The sequence below is a fragment of the Sminthopsis crassicaudata genome, chromosome 5, assembly GCF_048593235.1.
Source record: "Sminthopsis crassicaudata isolate SCR6 chromosome 5, ASM4859323v1, whole genome shotgun sequence".
NCBI classification, from domain to species: Eukaryota; Metazoa; Chordata; class Mammalia; order Dasyuromorphia; family Dasyuridae; genus Sminthopsis; species Sminthopsis crassicaudata.
The window spans coordinates 24,361,752-24,378,521 of NC_133621.1; the positions used below are offsets into that span (position 1 = coordinate 24,361,752).

Sequence of the window (16,770 nt, forward strand, 5' to 3'; positions counted from 1 at the left end):
CAAGAGAAGATTCGCAAGAACGGAAGGAAAAGCCGAGAAAAATCCTCCTCCCAGAGAAGGCTTATAATTGAGAGCAGACAGGACAACACTCCATTGTGGCGCCCAACGCAGGGAGCTGTGCTGGAGGCAGCAGCAGCAGCGGAGGCAGCAGCAGCAGCAGCAGCAGAGGCAGCAGCAGCAGCAGCAGAAGCGGCAGCGGCAGCAGCAGAAGCAGAAGCGGCAGCGGGAGCAGCAGCCTCCTGAGGAGCTTAACATGGCGGCGGGGGGGCCGGCGGCGGGGGGTCTGCGCGAGCAGCGGCGCTACGGCTTATCTTGCTGGAGCCTGGGCCAGGACAATCTCACCGTGCTGCACGTGAAGCTCACGGACACGGCGATCCGGGCGCTGGAGACCTACCAGAGCCACAAGCATGGAACTCCTTCCAGACCTTCCATTCAGTTCCAGGGATTCCAGGGGCTGCTCAGAATTCCCCAAAAGGATCGTCCAGAGGAAGTGCAGAACTTTAGCTTCTCCCTGTCCACCCCTGGCAAAGATCACCCTCAGGAAAGCTTTGAGTGCGTCCGCCAAACTGTCTCCCCTTCTGGGGCCTCACAGCTCCACTGCCTGGGAGTTATTCAAGATCAAGTTACAGTCAGGGCAACAAAGGACTCCTCTCAAGGGCCAAGAGACGGCAGGAGGCAGGCAGGAGAGGAATCCCGGAACCCAGGGACAAACGTTAGCAAAGCCGGCGGACCCATTGCAGGAAGAAGAGAAGAAATTGGGAAAGCGCCTCCAGCTGGGCCACAGGCGGCCCCCGAGAGAAAAAGGGCAGCTCCTATTGAGCCTGCACCTACCGTCTGGAAGACCCAACTGAAGGACAGTGTTTCTGGGCGGCCCTACAGGGCCAGGGTGATTCACCTCCTGGCGCTGAAGACTTACAAGAAACCAGAACTCTTGGCTCGATTACAGAGAGATGGCGTTTCTCCAAAAGACAAGGACTCCCTCGGAGCCATCCTTCAACAGGTGGCCAAGCTGAATCCCGAGGACCTCTCTTATTCCTTAAAGGATTCTGTATTTCAAGAGCTCCAAAAAGATTGGCCGGGATACAATGAGACAGAGAGAGAGTCCCTGGAGTTAGTGCTATCGAGAAAACTGACTCCATCTCCCCAGAATGACTCGAGCACCAGCGCTTCCGAAGCTCCTCCACGTTCTAGGAAAGAGGCTGCGCCTTCTGCTTCTCAGAAACACCTCTTGGATTCAGATTTCATAGATCCTTTAAGGAATAAAAAACCTCGGATATCTCACCTGACAAATAGAGCTCATCCAACATGCAACGGTCATTTGAATTCCACCCCTCAAAAAACTGCTGGGGCTCCACCCACACCCCCATTACCTCCTCCTCTTCCTCCTCCTCCTTCTACCCTTCCTTCTCCTCCTCCTCCTCCTCCTCCCCCTCCTTCTACTCCTCCTCCTCCTCCTCTTTCTCCTCCTTCTACTCCTCCTCCTCCTCCTTCTACTCCTCCTCCTCCTTCTACTCCCCCTCCTTCTCCTCCTCCTCCTCCTCCTCCTCCTCCTCCTCCTCCTCCTCCTCCTCCTCCTCCTCCTCCTCCTCCTCCTCCTCCTCCTCCTCCTTCTCCTCCTCCTCCTCTTTCTCCTCCTCCTCCTCCTCCACCTCCTCCTCTTTCTCCTCCTTCTACTCCTCTTCCTCCTCCTTCTACCCCTCCTCCTCCTCCTCCTCCCCCTCCTTCTACTCCTCCTTCTCCTCCTCCTCCTCCTCCAACTGCTGCCAGCCCAACTCCACCACCTCTTCCTTCAACCCACCTTCCACTTTCAAATCCTCCTCAGACTGCAAAGTCTAGCTCCAAGTCCCCTAGCACTCCAGAAGGCAGGGGGACTCAAGATCCGCCTATGGACAGCTGTGGTCCAAATGGTAGCATCTTTGAGCGCCAGCAGGACAAAGATACCTCTAGGACGTCTTTGGAAATCCCACCCCCTGATTCAATCCTGTCCAAGGGTCCAAAGCCCATGGAAGACAAGCATTCAATGGCACATAAAAAATCGAAAGAAAAATCTAAAAAACATAAGGAAAAGGACCCAATTCAAAAACAGCCCATTGAGGAAAAGGGGAAAGACCTTAAGGGGAAAGAGGAAATTGCCAAGCTAAATAGCTCTAGTCTGGATTCAAATGATGCAGTTAAAGAGGTTGGCCCTACCTCCACTGACCCTTCATCCACTATTGAACGGCCAGATTACTTAATAAAATATATTGCTATTGGCTCACATGAGCAACGCCAGAATTATACAGATGACTTCAATACAGAGTATGATGAGTATAGAACTTTGCATGCCAGAATGGAGACGGTGGCCACAAGGTTTAGGAAACTTGATGCAAAACGTCAGCGTCTTTCTCCAGGCTCCAAAGAGTATCAGACTCTTCATGAAGAGGTCTTAGAAGAATATCAGAAGCTCAATCAGGCTAGTCCCAATTACCATGAAGAAAAATCCCGATGTGATTATCTTCATAACAAGTTGGCTCACATCAAAAGACTAATAGGTGAATTCGACCAACAGCACTAGACCTCTGCTTAGACCAGAAGATGTGAATAAACTTAAGTTTATTTATTTAACATTTCAAATGAATTGCTGGAAGATTCTAAAATATTGAAACTTTGCCATTTGAAAATTTCACTATTAGCAAACTTTGGGTTACTTTCTTTTTAATTTTGTAATTTTTTTACAACAATATTTCTTGTATTCATTTTTTCCAAATCTTCCCCTCTCTCCCTCTACTCCCTCCCCTAGATGACAGGCAATCCCACACATGTTAAATGGGTTACAGCATATCCTAGATACAATATATGTGTGGAAATCCAAACTTCTTCTTGCACAGTAAGAATTGTATTCTGAAGGTACAAGGAACCTGGGCGGAAAGACAATAGTGCAAACAGTTTACACTCAGCTCCCAGTGTTCTTTCTCAGGGTGGAGCTGTTTCTGTCCATCATTGCTCAACTGGAACTGAATTAGATCTTCTGTGTGTTGAAGATATCCACTTCAATCAGAATACATCTTCATCCAGTGTCACTGTTGAACTGTATATTGGTCTCCTGATTCTGCACATTTCACTCAACATCAGTCATGTCAGTCTCTCCAAGCCTCTCTGCATTCATCCTGCTGATCATTTCCTACAGAGCAATAATATTCCATAACATTCATATAGCATAATTCACCCAACTATTCTCCAATTGATGGGCATCCATTCAATTTCCAGTTTCTACCCGCTCTAAAAAGGGCTGCCACAAAGATTTTGGCACATAAAGGTCCCTTTCCTTTTTTTTTTACTATTTCTGTTTTTTTTTAAATTAATTTAATAATTATAATTTTTCTGGCAGTACATATGCATGGGTAATTTTTTTTTACAACAGTATCCCTTCTATTCACTTTTACTAATTTTCCCCTCCCTCCCTCTACTCCATCCTCTAGATGACAAGCAATCCCACACATATTAAATGTGTTACAGCATATCCTAGATACAATATATGTGTGGAAAACCAAACTTCTTCTTGCACAGTAAGAATTGTATTCTGAAGGTACAAGGAACCTGGGCGGAAAGACAATAGTGCAAACAGTTTACACTCAACTCCCAGTGTTCCTTCTCTGGGTGTAGCTGTTTCTGTCCATCATTGCTCAACTGGAACTGAATTAGATCTTCTCTTTTTTGAAGATATCCACTTCAATCAGAATATTTCTCCATACAGTATTGTTGTTGTAGTGTACAGTGTACAGTGTACAGTGTACAGTGTAGTGTAGTGTAGTGTTGACGTGTATAGCGATCCACTTGTCAGATTGGCTAAGATGACAGCAACAAATAATGATGAATGTTGGAGGGGATGTGGGAAAACTGGGACACTGCTGCATTGTTTGTGGAGTTGTGAAAGAATCCAGCCATTCTGGAGAGCAATTGGGAACTATGCCCAAAAAGTTATCAAACTGTGCATACCCTTTGATCCAGCAGTGCTACTACACACAGAAAATTCAATGAAGATGCTTTGTTTGTTGAACTATTTATTAAAAAACAAAAAAACCACTTTATTCCTTAAAATAAGAGATAAATCTGTTTTCTGTTATTCCTTACTGGACCGTTTTTAGAAACTTTCAAACTTCAAGTTACTGGTGGAATTTTAGGAGGCCATTGTGTGTCCCTTTCTCGCTTTTAAGATCTCTTTGGGATACAAGCCCAATAAAAACACTGCTGAATCAAAGGGTATGAAATTCAATAGCCCTTTAAACATAGTTCCAAAATGGCTAATTAACTCTTTTAGGGTGCTGTCCCTTTCAGGATTCAGACTGCCAGCTAAGGGTATATCCAAATCTCATAGGAGGTTTCCTTTCTTCTGGTCAATTCCAACATTAATTATTAAAACCCTTTTCTATGCTCACCTAACTCTATTTAATATTTACCTTTCCTGGTGTGTATAGGATCTCTTCACTTTGTCTATAACCTCTTCCCTAAATGAATCTACTTTTTGCCAAAAAGAATGGCCAATGTGAATTCTCCGCATGAACAAACTCCAACTTTTGGTCCCTCTCATCATCAGGAGTCTGTATTACCCACATCCTATTGGTGCTTAAAACCCTTGGCCTTCTTCTTAACAAAAGCCAAGCAAGAAGCATCCCACCATTTGTCCTGCTACTCAATTCCTACTCCTCAACTCAAGGTGGGGAATGACTAGAAGCCCAGCAAACACATGATGCTGGCCTTCTCCCTTGCCTACATGCAAGTACTGCCAGTTTTCAGTCCCATTCCTCCAGGTGGTGGAGCTTTATTGGGGAGATCCAGTGATTTTTGTCCCTCCAAGCTTCATGGATCATGTAGCAAAACTGGGGGCTAGTGCCCAGATTTATTCGGAGATGTCCTAAATCAAGTTGTTTTTCAACTTCTGGTGAGGACTCCACGTTTCTCGAACAGATCTTTAAGCTTCGGCTAGGAGAATGTGACAGGAATGGGAGAGGCTGCTGGATGGCAGATTGTGTATGGGGAGGTTTGAGGGGTGTTTGCGTCCCTGACATTGCTAAGGAAACTCATGTAATATCTGGTCATCTAAGATTAAAAAGGGACCTTTGGTCTGTTTTGTTCCTGTCTCTGTGATCCCATTTTTGTTGGTCTGTGACAGTTTGCCTAGTCTTTGCAATTCAAATTCACCTAAGTTTTCTTAGTTTAAGGTTCTCTCCCTTGAAGAGAGATTCATTGTCCAAGCCTGTCTTGATTAGATTGCCACTCTTCTTGATTAAGATCCTTATGGCTTTAGGCTAACAGCTTCTCTAATGTACAGGAGGCTCCTTTCTTTCTAGATGGGGACTGTCTGTGTCCCAAGCTCTAAAATCCTCCTCTCGAACCCCCAGTAGATAAAAGGGTATGGCTTATCATTCAAGGCATCCTGTACCCAAGGAAACCCTCTTCCCTTCAACCCTTAACTGCAGAAGAAATGAATGAGAAAAGAGAAGAAAATTGTTGTAACTTGAAAGGCAGTTTGATTCCACCTTAAAATGTGAGGTCTGTGTGTGTTTATATCAGAATTCTGATTTGTATTGTATGAGAGAATTAAATGAAATAATTACTATTAAAAAGTATGTGCTACAATTTTGAAGTTGTTTATTCTGGGTACAAAATCTTAGAAATATGGGTGCATTAATCCATAATACTATACATATATCCAAAATAATATACATAATACATAATCCAGTATTACTACTGGAAATTTAAATCTGTATTTGATTGAATTCTAAGCTAAAAAACTGGGTGTAGTAATGATGCCACATTCTCTCTGGTAACTTATTGAAAAAGGTCACATATTTGTATCTTCTAATTAGATGAAATGTTTAAGGTGTTAATGTTGCTTTCTAAGTTGTATATTATACACATTGTTAAAATTATATGAGCTATATATGAAGAATTCTGTTTGTCCTCCTGGACATGAGTTTTGTTTTTGTAAAAATTTCATTCAAAATTATTTAAGTGTCACCTATATTCTGAATTTCAGAAAACGAAATTCATTTTAAAACCTAAAACTCAGAAATGTGTACAGGACAGTGAAAAACATTATCTAGATTTATTTTTGGATGAAATAGCTCTACCTGCCCCCTCCCCCATTGGTTGGGGGAAGTGGAAGAAAAACTCACAGGTGATACTTTTTCTCCTTCAGGGAAGGCTGGAAATACAGTGAACACAGCCAGGGAGAAGGTGAGAACTCCCTGGAGAAATGTTCATTGAGAGGAACAGCAGCAAGCTCAAAGATGAGAGCCCACTGCACACAGAGTCATGGGACCAGGCTTTGTTCCTGGAAGTGGGGGTCCAGGGGAAAAGATGGGCTCGACGGGGGCTGTGAAGGGAATAGAATGGAATTTATAAATAAGAGAACTTTGGAGAACATTGTAAAAGGCCAGAGCCCCAGGGGAATATTCCAAGAACACCCCAACCCGACGTAGAGGGCCTTTCATTCGATGGTCCAATGGCCCAGGATAGGTCTGTAAATAGTATTCTCCTTCTTTCTTGACACAGCGAAGCAAGAAGGCAAAGTCACAGGAGTCCATGTCCCTGGTCCTTTTCCTCCTCAAGTAGGGGGTGTAGATCCCCAGGACCCACTGAGGCAGTTGAGACACATCTACCTCCCAGTACTGACAGCCCGAGCGGAAGGCTTGCTCAGCAAGCACAGCATGGCAAGAAGGGTCCTTAGTCTCCTCTGGCCAGTCCTCTTCAGCCTTGGCACTCTTGAGGTCCCCGGAAATGGAAACACAGGAATCAGCTGATGTGGGGTCCATGGTGAGGTCCACTCGGAATCTGTAGAGCATCTGGAGCAGGCCAGGGATGGGATATTCTCTCAGTTCTGGGGTGACAGCCCTGGCCCTTTGGACCAACACAGCCTCGCTCCTCCCCAGCAACTGCTTGGCATCCTGCAGAAGATCCAGATTGGCTTGCTGGCCCACTTCCTGCAGATCTTGCAGGAGGTCCTGTAGGCTCTGTATGTGCTGGGATAGTGTGTCCTGGCTGGCCTTCTGCTCTTGACTTATCCTTTCAAGGCATCGGTTTTCTTCCTCCATCAGCAAGTGGTGCAGTTTGTGGAATTCTCCCCTGATCATCCAGTGCCAGTCAACAGCAGGTCTCTTCACCTGAGCAAGAAGTTGCTCATTTTCCTCCAGATGTTGCTTCAAAAGACTGTGAATGTGCTGAAGCTCCCTACCATATTTGTCAGGAGCCTCTTGTACAGGGGAAATTTTGTGAGCCCCATGCTCTGGGGTTTCACCACATGTCACACACAGTTTTGTCTGGTCCTGCTCACAGAATAGCTTGAAGAGTTTCTTGTGAGTGACACACTGGCTCTGTCCTTGAGTGCTCTGCAAAATCTTGGAGCTGAGCTCTTTGCCCAGCTCAGTCAACTCTGCTAGGTGCCAGTTCACAAGCAGGAGTTCGCTGTCCTGTGAAACTTGCCTGCATTCAGGACAGGAGAAAACTTGGGCTCCAACTCTGCAGCTGGAGGAGAGACAAGCTTGACAGAAACTGTGCCCACACCCAATGGTGACAGGTTCACACAGGTAGCCCCTGCAGATGCTACAGGAGATCTCCCTCTGCAGTTCCTGCAGAAATTTCACAATAGCAGCCATTCTCTCTCTCTGATCTGCAGCAACCAGAGGAAGAATCTTCCTTGACAATGAAGGCAGAGCTACTGAGCACAAGGATGCTCTCTCCTTTTATAGGAGGCATCGCCACCCCTTAGGCCCTCCCAGCAAATGTGTGAACTCCCCTGCTTTGCCATCTTGTAGAACAACCTGGTAACTCTTCCTGAAGGGGGCAATCTTGAAGGCCCTGAGTTCACATCTCTGGTTGGCTCCATTGGATAAAAGGGTTCAGTCAAAGTGAGGATGCACCTTTTCCTCTAAGGAGGAATGCTTTGTAAACATGAACATTTAGCTCAATGGACTTTTAAATCTGATTTCTGCACAGATTATCTTGGATCCATAGTCAAGCTCATTCCTTCCCCCTTCCTGACCCTGCAATGAGCCAGAACTCTGTAGAACAAACAAGGATTCTTAGAAGGTGCTAACTCAGTGGAATTGATAAGACAATGGTTATCTAGTTTAGCACGGCGATTCTAGTTCTCTACTTCTCTCATAGTTCTCTAGTGTGCTGTAGAGATGTAATGGTACTTAGGTGTTTAAGGGCAGACAGACATAGGCTTATCTGAAAAACAGAGACATAGAAGAGTCTCAGACAGAGACATAGAGAAGAATTGGGACGCCATCATTGACCAGCCTCATGGTGGCTCTCCTGCCTTTATTACTGTTTAACTGAAAGTCCAAGGCCCTTCTTGAGACCCTCCAGAGAACTAGCCCGGACATTACATTTTGGCGCCCAAAGTGGGGCACTGAAAAAAGCACACTACATTTTGTGGCTCTGGACACAAGAAGTTACACTCAGCAGTTTGCCTGATGGGATTGGTGAATTCAATGGAGAAGTCCCTGTGACCCAGAAAGAGTTTGAATACAAAAATAGACAAGCAGGAAACTGGGTAAGAGCTAAGCTAGTGTTTCAGCTGAAATGGGACAAATATTAAGACAAGAGCCTTCCCCACCCTGAGGGGTGTATGTAGCATACATAATTAGGTTAATAAAGAAGCAAAGTTTGTTGGTAACTTGAAGCACATACCCGAACTCTTAATTATATTGGATGCAAGTCTCCTTGGCTCTCTAAGGAAGACAAATGAGAGGCAGATATGTGGAAACTAGTGGGAGAGCAACTAATTGAACATTATTAAACTATGTGTCCTGATTCAATGCCTGAGTAATCATTCCTATGTACATTATAATACAATTGGCTTTAAAGAACCCCACAACAACCCTTTATATAATGGCTAGAAACTGGAAAATGAATGGATGCCCATGAATTGGAGAATGGTTGGGTAAATTATGGTATATGAATCAGATGGAATATTATTTTTCTGTAAGAAATGACTGACAGGATAAATATAGAAAAGCTTGGAAAGACTTAGATGAACTGATGCTGAGTGGAATGATCAGAACCAGGAGATCTTTATACACTTTAACAATGATACTGTATGAGAATGTATTCTGATGTAGTCAACATAGAGAAGATCTAATACAGTTCCAGTTGATCAATGATAGACAGAATCAGCTACACCCAGAGAAGGAACACGGGGAAATGAATATAAACTGTTTGCATTTTTGATTTTTTTCCCAGGTTATCTTTACCTTCTGAATCCACTTCTTCCAGTGCAACAAGAAATTCCATTCTGCACACATATATTATATCTAGGATATACTATAACATATTTAACATGTTTGGGACTGCCTGACATCTGGGGGAGGATGTGGAGGGAAGGAGGGGAAAATTCAGAACAGAAGTGAGAGCAAGGGATGATGTTGTAAAAAATTACCCATGCATATGTACTGTCAAAAAAGTTTATAATTATAAAATTAACAAAAAAAGATTTGGTATTTTCTAAGAAATTGACTAGCTGATCAGTAGGATGGGGATGTTCTCAAGGGGGATGTCCTTCATGTGGTAGTTGAGCTAGATGACTAGAGGGGACTTCAAAATCTCGAATTCTCTGCCTCTCAATAAGGGGAGTTCAAGGGGAAAAAGGAAGATGAGTCTCTATAACTGCTGGGGAACAACTGAGTATGGAAGGGGAAAGGCAAGAAGCCATTTTCTGTCTGCAGAGGGTCTCTGAAAAATGAGATTTGAAAATCCATTGACAAAAATCTCCAGAATTGTTTGACATTCCCACTTAAAGACAGATCTCTTTGGTGAAACCTGTCCAATGAAAGGAGGCAGACAGAGGTGTGAACTCAGGGCACTCAAGCCTGCCCCCATCAAGAAGAGTTACCAGGTTGCTCTGCAGGATGGCAGGCCAGGGGAATTAACACCTTTGCTCAGAGGGCCTAAGGGGTGGGGCTACCTCCTATAAAAGGAGAACATCCTTGTGCTCAGAAGCACTGCTTTTTTTGAAGGCAAGTCTCATCGTCTGGCTGCTGCAGACTACAAGCAATTGGAAAGAAAAGAATGGCTGCCCCTGGGAAACCTCTGAAGGAGCTGCAGAGTGAGATCACCTGTAGCATCTGCAGGTGCTACTTCTGTGAGCCTGTCACCATCGGGTGTGGGCACAGTTTTTGTCAAGCTTGTCTCTCCTCCAGCTGGAGAGGGGAAACTTTAGCTTTCTCCTGTCCCGAATGCAGACAAGCTTCCCAGTACGGGGAGATCCCCTTAGTGAACAGGCGCCTAGCACAATTGACTGAGCTGGGCAAAGAAATCAGCTTCAAGCTTATGCAGAGCACTCAAGCACAGAACCAGTGTGTCCCTCACCAGAAACCCTTCAAGCTGTTCTGTGAAGAGGACCAGACAGCACTGTGTGTGACATGTGGTGAAAGCCCAGAGCATGGGGCTCACAAGATCTCCCCAATACAAGAGGCTGCTCACAAATACAGGAGGGAGCTCCAGCACATTCGGAGTCTTTTGGGGAATCATCTGGAGGAAGATGAGCAACTTCTTGCCCAGGAGGAGAAACCCGCTGTTGACTGGAGCAATTTGTTTTCAAGGGAATACTCCAAAATATACACTCTACTTTTGGATGAGGTGAAGTCCCTAGGAGTCCCTGAAAGGATAAGGCAAGAGCACAAGGCCAACCAGGACAGACTATCCCAGCACCTGCAAACCCTTCAGGACTTCATGCTAGAGCTGCAGGCTCTAGCTCACCAACCCAATGTGGATCTGCTCCAGGATTCCAAGCACCTACTGAGAAGTATCGATGCTGTTTTGTCTCAAAGGGCCAAAGCTGTCACCCCAGAACTGATAGAACATCCCATTCCTGGCCTGATGGAGATTCTCAAGAGATTGCAAGTGGAACTCACCCTGGACCCCACATCAGCTGATTCCTGTGTTTCCGTTTCTGGGGATCTCAAGAGTGCCAAGGCTGCAGAGGACTGGCCAGAGGAGACTAAGCCTCCTGAGGACTTTCCTCTTCATTATGTCTCTGCTGAGCAGGCCTTCAGTTCAGGCAGTCTGTACTGGGAGGTGGATGTGGCTCAACTACCTCAGTGGGTCCTGGGGATCTACACCCCCTCCCTGAGGAGTAGGAGGCGGAGGGGGAAGAAAGTGACCTGTACATCTCTGTTCCTGCTTCAGTGTGTCAAGAAGGAAGAAGATTACTATTTACGAACCTATCCTGGGCCATTGAACCATCGAGTGAAAAGCCCTTTCCCTCGCATTGGGGTGTACCTGCAATATTGCTCTGGCACTCTGGGCTTTTACAACGTTCTCCAGCGTTCTCTTATTTATAAATTCTATTCTATTCCCTTCACAGCTCCTGTCAAGCCCATCTTTTGCCCTGGCCCCCCACTTCCAGGGACAAAGCCTGGTCCCATGACTCTCTGTCCAGTGGACTCCCATATTTGTTCCTGCTGCCATTCATCTCAATAAACATTCTATAAGCAGGACTTCTTAACCCACCACTCTGCTCCCTGACCTTTCTTTGCAAAAAAATAAGCATCACCTGTACTTCATGAAGAGGGACTTCCTAGTCAGTAAAAGGACAATAGTCTTCCACCCAGTAAGCTGAAGGACATCATTCCACAGTGTCTGGCCTCTTGTCCTCCATGGATCTACCTGTTTATGAGTTTTCACAATCAATTGATTCTGGTGGAACAGGTAATGAAAACCTCATGTGAAGCACGTGGATTTCATAACTTTATGTTTTGTTTTGTTCCTAACATTTAACAAAATCCTTTTTTCAATTCCTGTTCCCTTGGATTACAAAAGACAGTTTTTCTTAACAATAAAGATGAAATAAATGCTAACATTTACTGTGCTCCTGTGTGTTTTTTGTTTTTATTCACTCTTTCCCATTGTGCCTGACTGTTCCCCCATTTGAAGTCTGCTTGGCAAAGAGAGTCCAATGTTTTCCTGCTGACCATTTCCTTCTCCAACTGTTTGTAGAGATGAAGTAACTGAGGTATTGCAAAGCGATTGGCTCAAAGTCATACAGCTTCAAGTAATGTAAACATTAAAGTTTAGCTCAATGGACTTTTAAATCTGATTTGTGCACAGATTATCTTGTATCCATAGTCAGGCTCATTCCTTCCCTCTTCTTGACCCTGCAATGAGCCAGAACTCTGTAGAAAAAACAAGGATTCTTAGAAGGTGCTAACTCAGTGGAATTGATAAGACAATGGTTATCTACTTTAGCATGGTGATTAATAGTTCTCTAGTGCAGTCTGATTGATTTAACCTTACAACAAATAAGGGTTCCCTGGTGATATAATGATTGGTTTATACTCAGTATACTGGAATGATTTAATTGTAATAGTGTATTTATGTAAGATGGCACATATCCTCCCCTAGAGGGGACTAGAAGAGGCTAGGGAAGACAGAGGACAGGAGTACAAGCTACCACGCTCAGGGAGATTTCAAAACAAAGACTGGGTGGTGGTCTTCTGGCTTCCCCCACAGAAAGCAAGACACATTCTGGAGGACTTCCAGAAAGCTAGCCCGGGTCCCAGGCAAGAACACAAGACTGTGAAGGAGGCAATAAAAGTTTTTGGACTTTGTCTCTGGCTATTCTCCTGGTAATTATTCTGCTGAAAGAAGGCTGGTCCAAAAACCTCCACAAAACCAACCAGAACACTACATTTGGGTGATGAATGTGGAGCTAAGGATTTACACTCTGTATTCCAGACTGACAGGATCCTGAGTTCAGTGAAAAAGTCCCTGTGACCCAGAAATCAGGGTGAGTACAAAAAATAGACAAGAAGGAAACTGTGAAGGGCTAAACTAGTGTTTCAGCTGAAATGGTACAAATGTTTAGAAAGCAGACTTCTCCATCTCAAGGAAAATGTTTAGAAAGCATAGTCTGATGGTAACTTGGAAGGGATTCATTGAACTCTTTGAGACATTAAAATATATACCTCCTTGGTTCTCTAAGGAAGGTTAATTAGAACCAGACAAGTGAAAACTAGTAGGAGAACAATTAATTGAATATTGCAATGACAATGGTCCTGATTCAATTCCTACAGGAACCTTTTATACATAAACAATTGGCTTTAAGGAATTATGTAAGGATTACAGAAAGGAAAAAGAAAGAACAGTTGAAGTAAGTCCTGAGAGAAAACGCGGAGCTCAAGCAGCTGTCTGCTTCCACGCCACCATCTTGGCCAGAAGTCGATAAAACAGTTGAAAAGCCTGAAGAAGTAGACAAGAAAGGAGTTAAATACAAAGCTGATGAAATTAAGTAGTATAGTGTTTCACAGCTGGAGCCATTAGGGAATTCCCCATCTCATGATTCTCTCCCCTCATTTGGCCCTTCATGGGTAGAGGGAGGAGGAGGAGGAGGAGGAGGAGGAGGAGGGTCAGTTACACCATCAGCACTACCATGCAACAGCTCTGTCCAGCTCTATGAAATTATTACAATAGTCTCTAGTTAAAGCTAAAGAGGAAGGGCAGGATATATCTGATTTAAAAATAAATGGACACCATGTTATTCAAGAATTTGACTCTTCAGGTCAAGAAAGGAGAAGATACACTCCTCTTGATCTGGAAATTATCAAAGATTTGAAAAAGCATTTCACTCTTTATGGGGCTACATCATCGTATGTAAAGTGGATATTAGAGAATTTGGCTTAGGAAATTTTAACCACTAGTGATTTGAAATGTATAACAAGGAGAAGTTTAAAGCCTTGACAAAACTGTTTGTGACTTTCAGAGTATAGTGAACTATGTAGAATACAAGCCCAAGGCAATAAACAAACTGGAGTTAATATACAAATCACCTTTGACCAATTAGCAGGAAAAAGTCAGTTTGCAGATGCTTTAACTCAGATTAATTACCTTTTCAAAGCATATGAGAAAATTTTTTGTAGAAATAAAGTCTGTAGCAGAATCTTTGGATGTAAAATTTTTTTCCCAGTTTTCTGCTGTCCTTCTTATCTTGGCAGCATTGGTCTTCCTTGGACAAAATTGTTTAACTTAATACAATGAAAATTATCCATTTATGCAAGGAACTTCTATGAGAAGTTTGTTAGATTTCTAGTTAACTGCAAATTCTCTGAAAAATAATTACTTCAAAATCCATTCAGCAAATTATTTAACATCACAGTCTTGTTTAATTACTGGGGTGTATAGCTTTCTTAAAATACCTAAAGTGGGATTATCTTGGATAACCTTGGATCCATAGGCAATTTCATTCGTTCCCCCTTCTTGACCCTGTAATGAGCCAGAACTCTGTACAACAAGCAAGGATTCTTACAAGGTGCTAACTCAGTGGAATTGATAAGACAATGACTATTTAGTTTGCCATCATGATTAATTGTTCCCTAGTTCAGTATGATTGACCTGACAATGAACCTGACAACAAATAATGGTCCCCTAGTCATATAATGATTGGCTAATACTCTAATACTCAGTATACTGGAGTGATTTCTTTGTAATAGTGGATTTATTTAAGAGGGCATATTTAGACCTAGAGGGGCCTTGAAACATCTAGGGAATTCAGAGGGCTGGAGGCTGGAGAACAAGCTATGGTGGTTTTCCTCCTGCCTTCTGCAAAGAAACCGAGACACATTCTGGAGGACTTCCAAAAAGCAAGCCATGGTTCCAGGCAAGGACACAAGACTGTGAAGGAGGCAATAAAAAGTTTTTGGACTTTGTCTCTGGCTATTCTCCTGGTGATTATTCGGCTGAAAGGAAGGCTCCACAAAATCAACCAGAACACTACATTTGGGCGATGAATGTGGAGCTAAGGATTTACACTCAGCTGTCCAGACTGACACGATCCAGAATTCAGTGGAAAAATCCCTGTGACCCAGAAATCAGGGTGAGTACAAAAAGGAAAGTGTTAAAGGCTAAACTAGTGTTTCAGCTGAAATGGTATAAATGTTTAGAAAGCAGCCTTCTCCTTCTTGTAAACTAGTGGGAGAGTACCTAATTGAATATTATTAATCTCTGACTTTTTATTCAATTCCTGAAGAATCATTCCTATGTAGAATATAATACAATTGGCTTTAAAGAATCTCACAAGTTCTAAAAAAAAAAAAAAGGGAAGTATGAGGAGAAAGAGGAGGGGGGAAATGGTACTAACAAAGCATATGAAAGGCATGGAAAGATGGATCTTAAGTGCCATAAAGATAAGCTTAATAGTGTGGTGCTTCTCACTTTCAGATCTCAGTTACACCCCAGCAAAAGCCATGAGGCCATTCACCAGCTCCTTACCCTTCCCCCTCAATTACACCTTCATGGGTGCAGGGAAGAGAAGGATGAAGGGCAGTGAGACCATCAGCACCCCACAGGCAGCACCTTTGTCCACCAGGTATGACAGGATTACAAAAAGCACTACTTGAACACAAAAATAAAGGAGAGGATACATCTGATTTGAGAATAGAAGCATATCCTGTGATTGAAGAGTCTGACTCTTCAGATTGAGAGATAAGAAGATACACTCCTTTTAATCTGGAAATCATCAAAGATCTGAAAAAGGCTTGCACTATTTATGGGTCTACATTGTATTATCTTAAGATGGTATTGGAGAATTTGAGTTTTTGAAATTTTAACCGCTAATGATTGGAAATCTATAGCAAGGGCATATTTATAATCTGGGTAAAAGTTGTTGTTGCTTTCTGAGTAGAGTGAAGTCTGTAGGATACAAGCTCAAAGAAACAGGCAACTGGAGTTAATATGCCATTTGTCTCTGACCAAGTAACAGGTTTAGGTCCTTATGCAGACACTTCAGCACACATAAATTAACCCATACCAACATATACGCAAATTGCTTCTACTCTCAAAGCATGGGACACCCTCCCAGGAAGAGTAGATAGAGGAGAAGCCTTCACAAAAATAGCCCAAGGTCCAAATGAACCCTTTGCTAATTTTGTGGGATGTCTTCAGATAGCTATAATTCGAACGATTGTTGAAAGAGTAGCAACATAATTTATGCTGACAAGTTGCTAAAGAAAATGCTAATGATGTTTTTAGGAGAATTTTATTAGGACTTCACAAGGATACTCCTGTAGAGGAGATCATAAAATGCTGTGCCACAGCGGGAAAAATATCTTTAATACTCGGGGTGTAATGTAGACTTTTCAAAGTCTGAATATGAAAAGACGGTCCCTTTTCACAAGGGACTTCTAGAGAAACTCATCAATGCTATCCTGTGGTAAAGTATGGCAACTGAAAGCTCAATGTTAGCATAAAAGACAGGGTGGCAGATCAACATTCAAAAATGCAGGTCCAAAATACAACAAGGCTTCCAATGAACATCAGAATGTAGATTGACTCAGGGAAACAGGAATCTCAAGGGCCCTAGGCAAAAGTGACAGCCTATGCTCCACCCAGAGCCTTTAGAAGTTAGGTACTTGGAAATGACCAATCAGGCAGAAAGCAATATGATATGAAAATGGATTACATAATCAATATTCTGTCAATAAAAATTACAGTAAAAAATAGAGAAGCAGAAAACTTTGATAAGGGCTAATCTAGTCTCTTTTAGTTTTTAGTTAAAATGGGGCAAATACTAAGAAAAGTGTCTCCCTCAAATCAAGGGAAATATACAGAATGCATAGTTAATAAAGAAGCAAATTTTCTTGGTAATTTGGCAGCAGATGATCACTGCACTCTTAAATATATTAGAATGCACATCACCTTGACTATCTAAGGAAGAAAAAGTAGGCCCAGATATGTGGGAATTACTGGGAGAGCAAGTAATTGAATATTTTGAATCTATGGATCCTGATTCAA

General features: G+C 43.1%; 2 protein-coding genes and 1 pseudogene across 2 annotated transcripts; 2 read left to right on the forward strand and 1 right to left on the reverse strand.

The window, feature by feature from the left end:
* The first annotated feature begins 253 nt into the window (after window positions 1-253).
* Window positions 254-2,554, forward strand: LOC141543787 (RNA polymerase II elongation factor ELL2 pseudogene; annotated as a pseudogene).
* Window positions 2,555-6,263: 3,709 nt separating this feature from the next.
* Window positions 6,264-7,634, reverse strand: LOC141543788 (tripartite motif-containing protein 43-like). Its single transcript, XM_074269512.1, has one exon. The coding sequence runs from the start codon at window positions 7,632-7,634 to the stop codon at window positions 6,264-6,266; it is 1,371 nt and encodes a 456-aa protein (XP_074125613.1).
* A 2,419-nt stretch (window positions 7,635-10,053) lies between these two features.
* On the forward strand, window positions 10,054-11,466 carry LOC141543789 (tripartite motif-containing protein 43-like). The gene has a single exon (XM_074269513.1). It carries the CDS (start codon window positions 10,054-10,056, stop codon window positions 11,464-11,466), a length of 1,413 nt encoding a protein of 470 aa, XP_074125614.1.
* The last annotated feature ends 5,304 nt before the right edge of the window (window positions 11,467-16,770 follow it).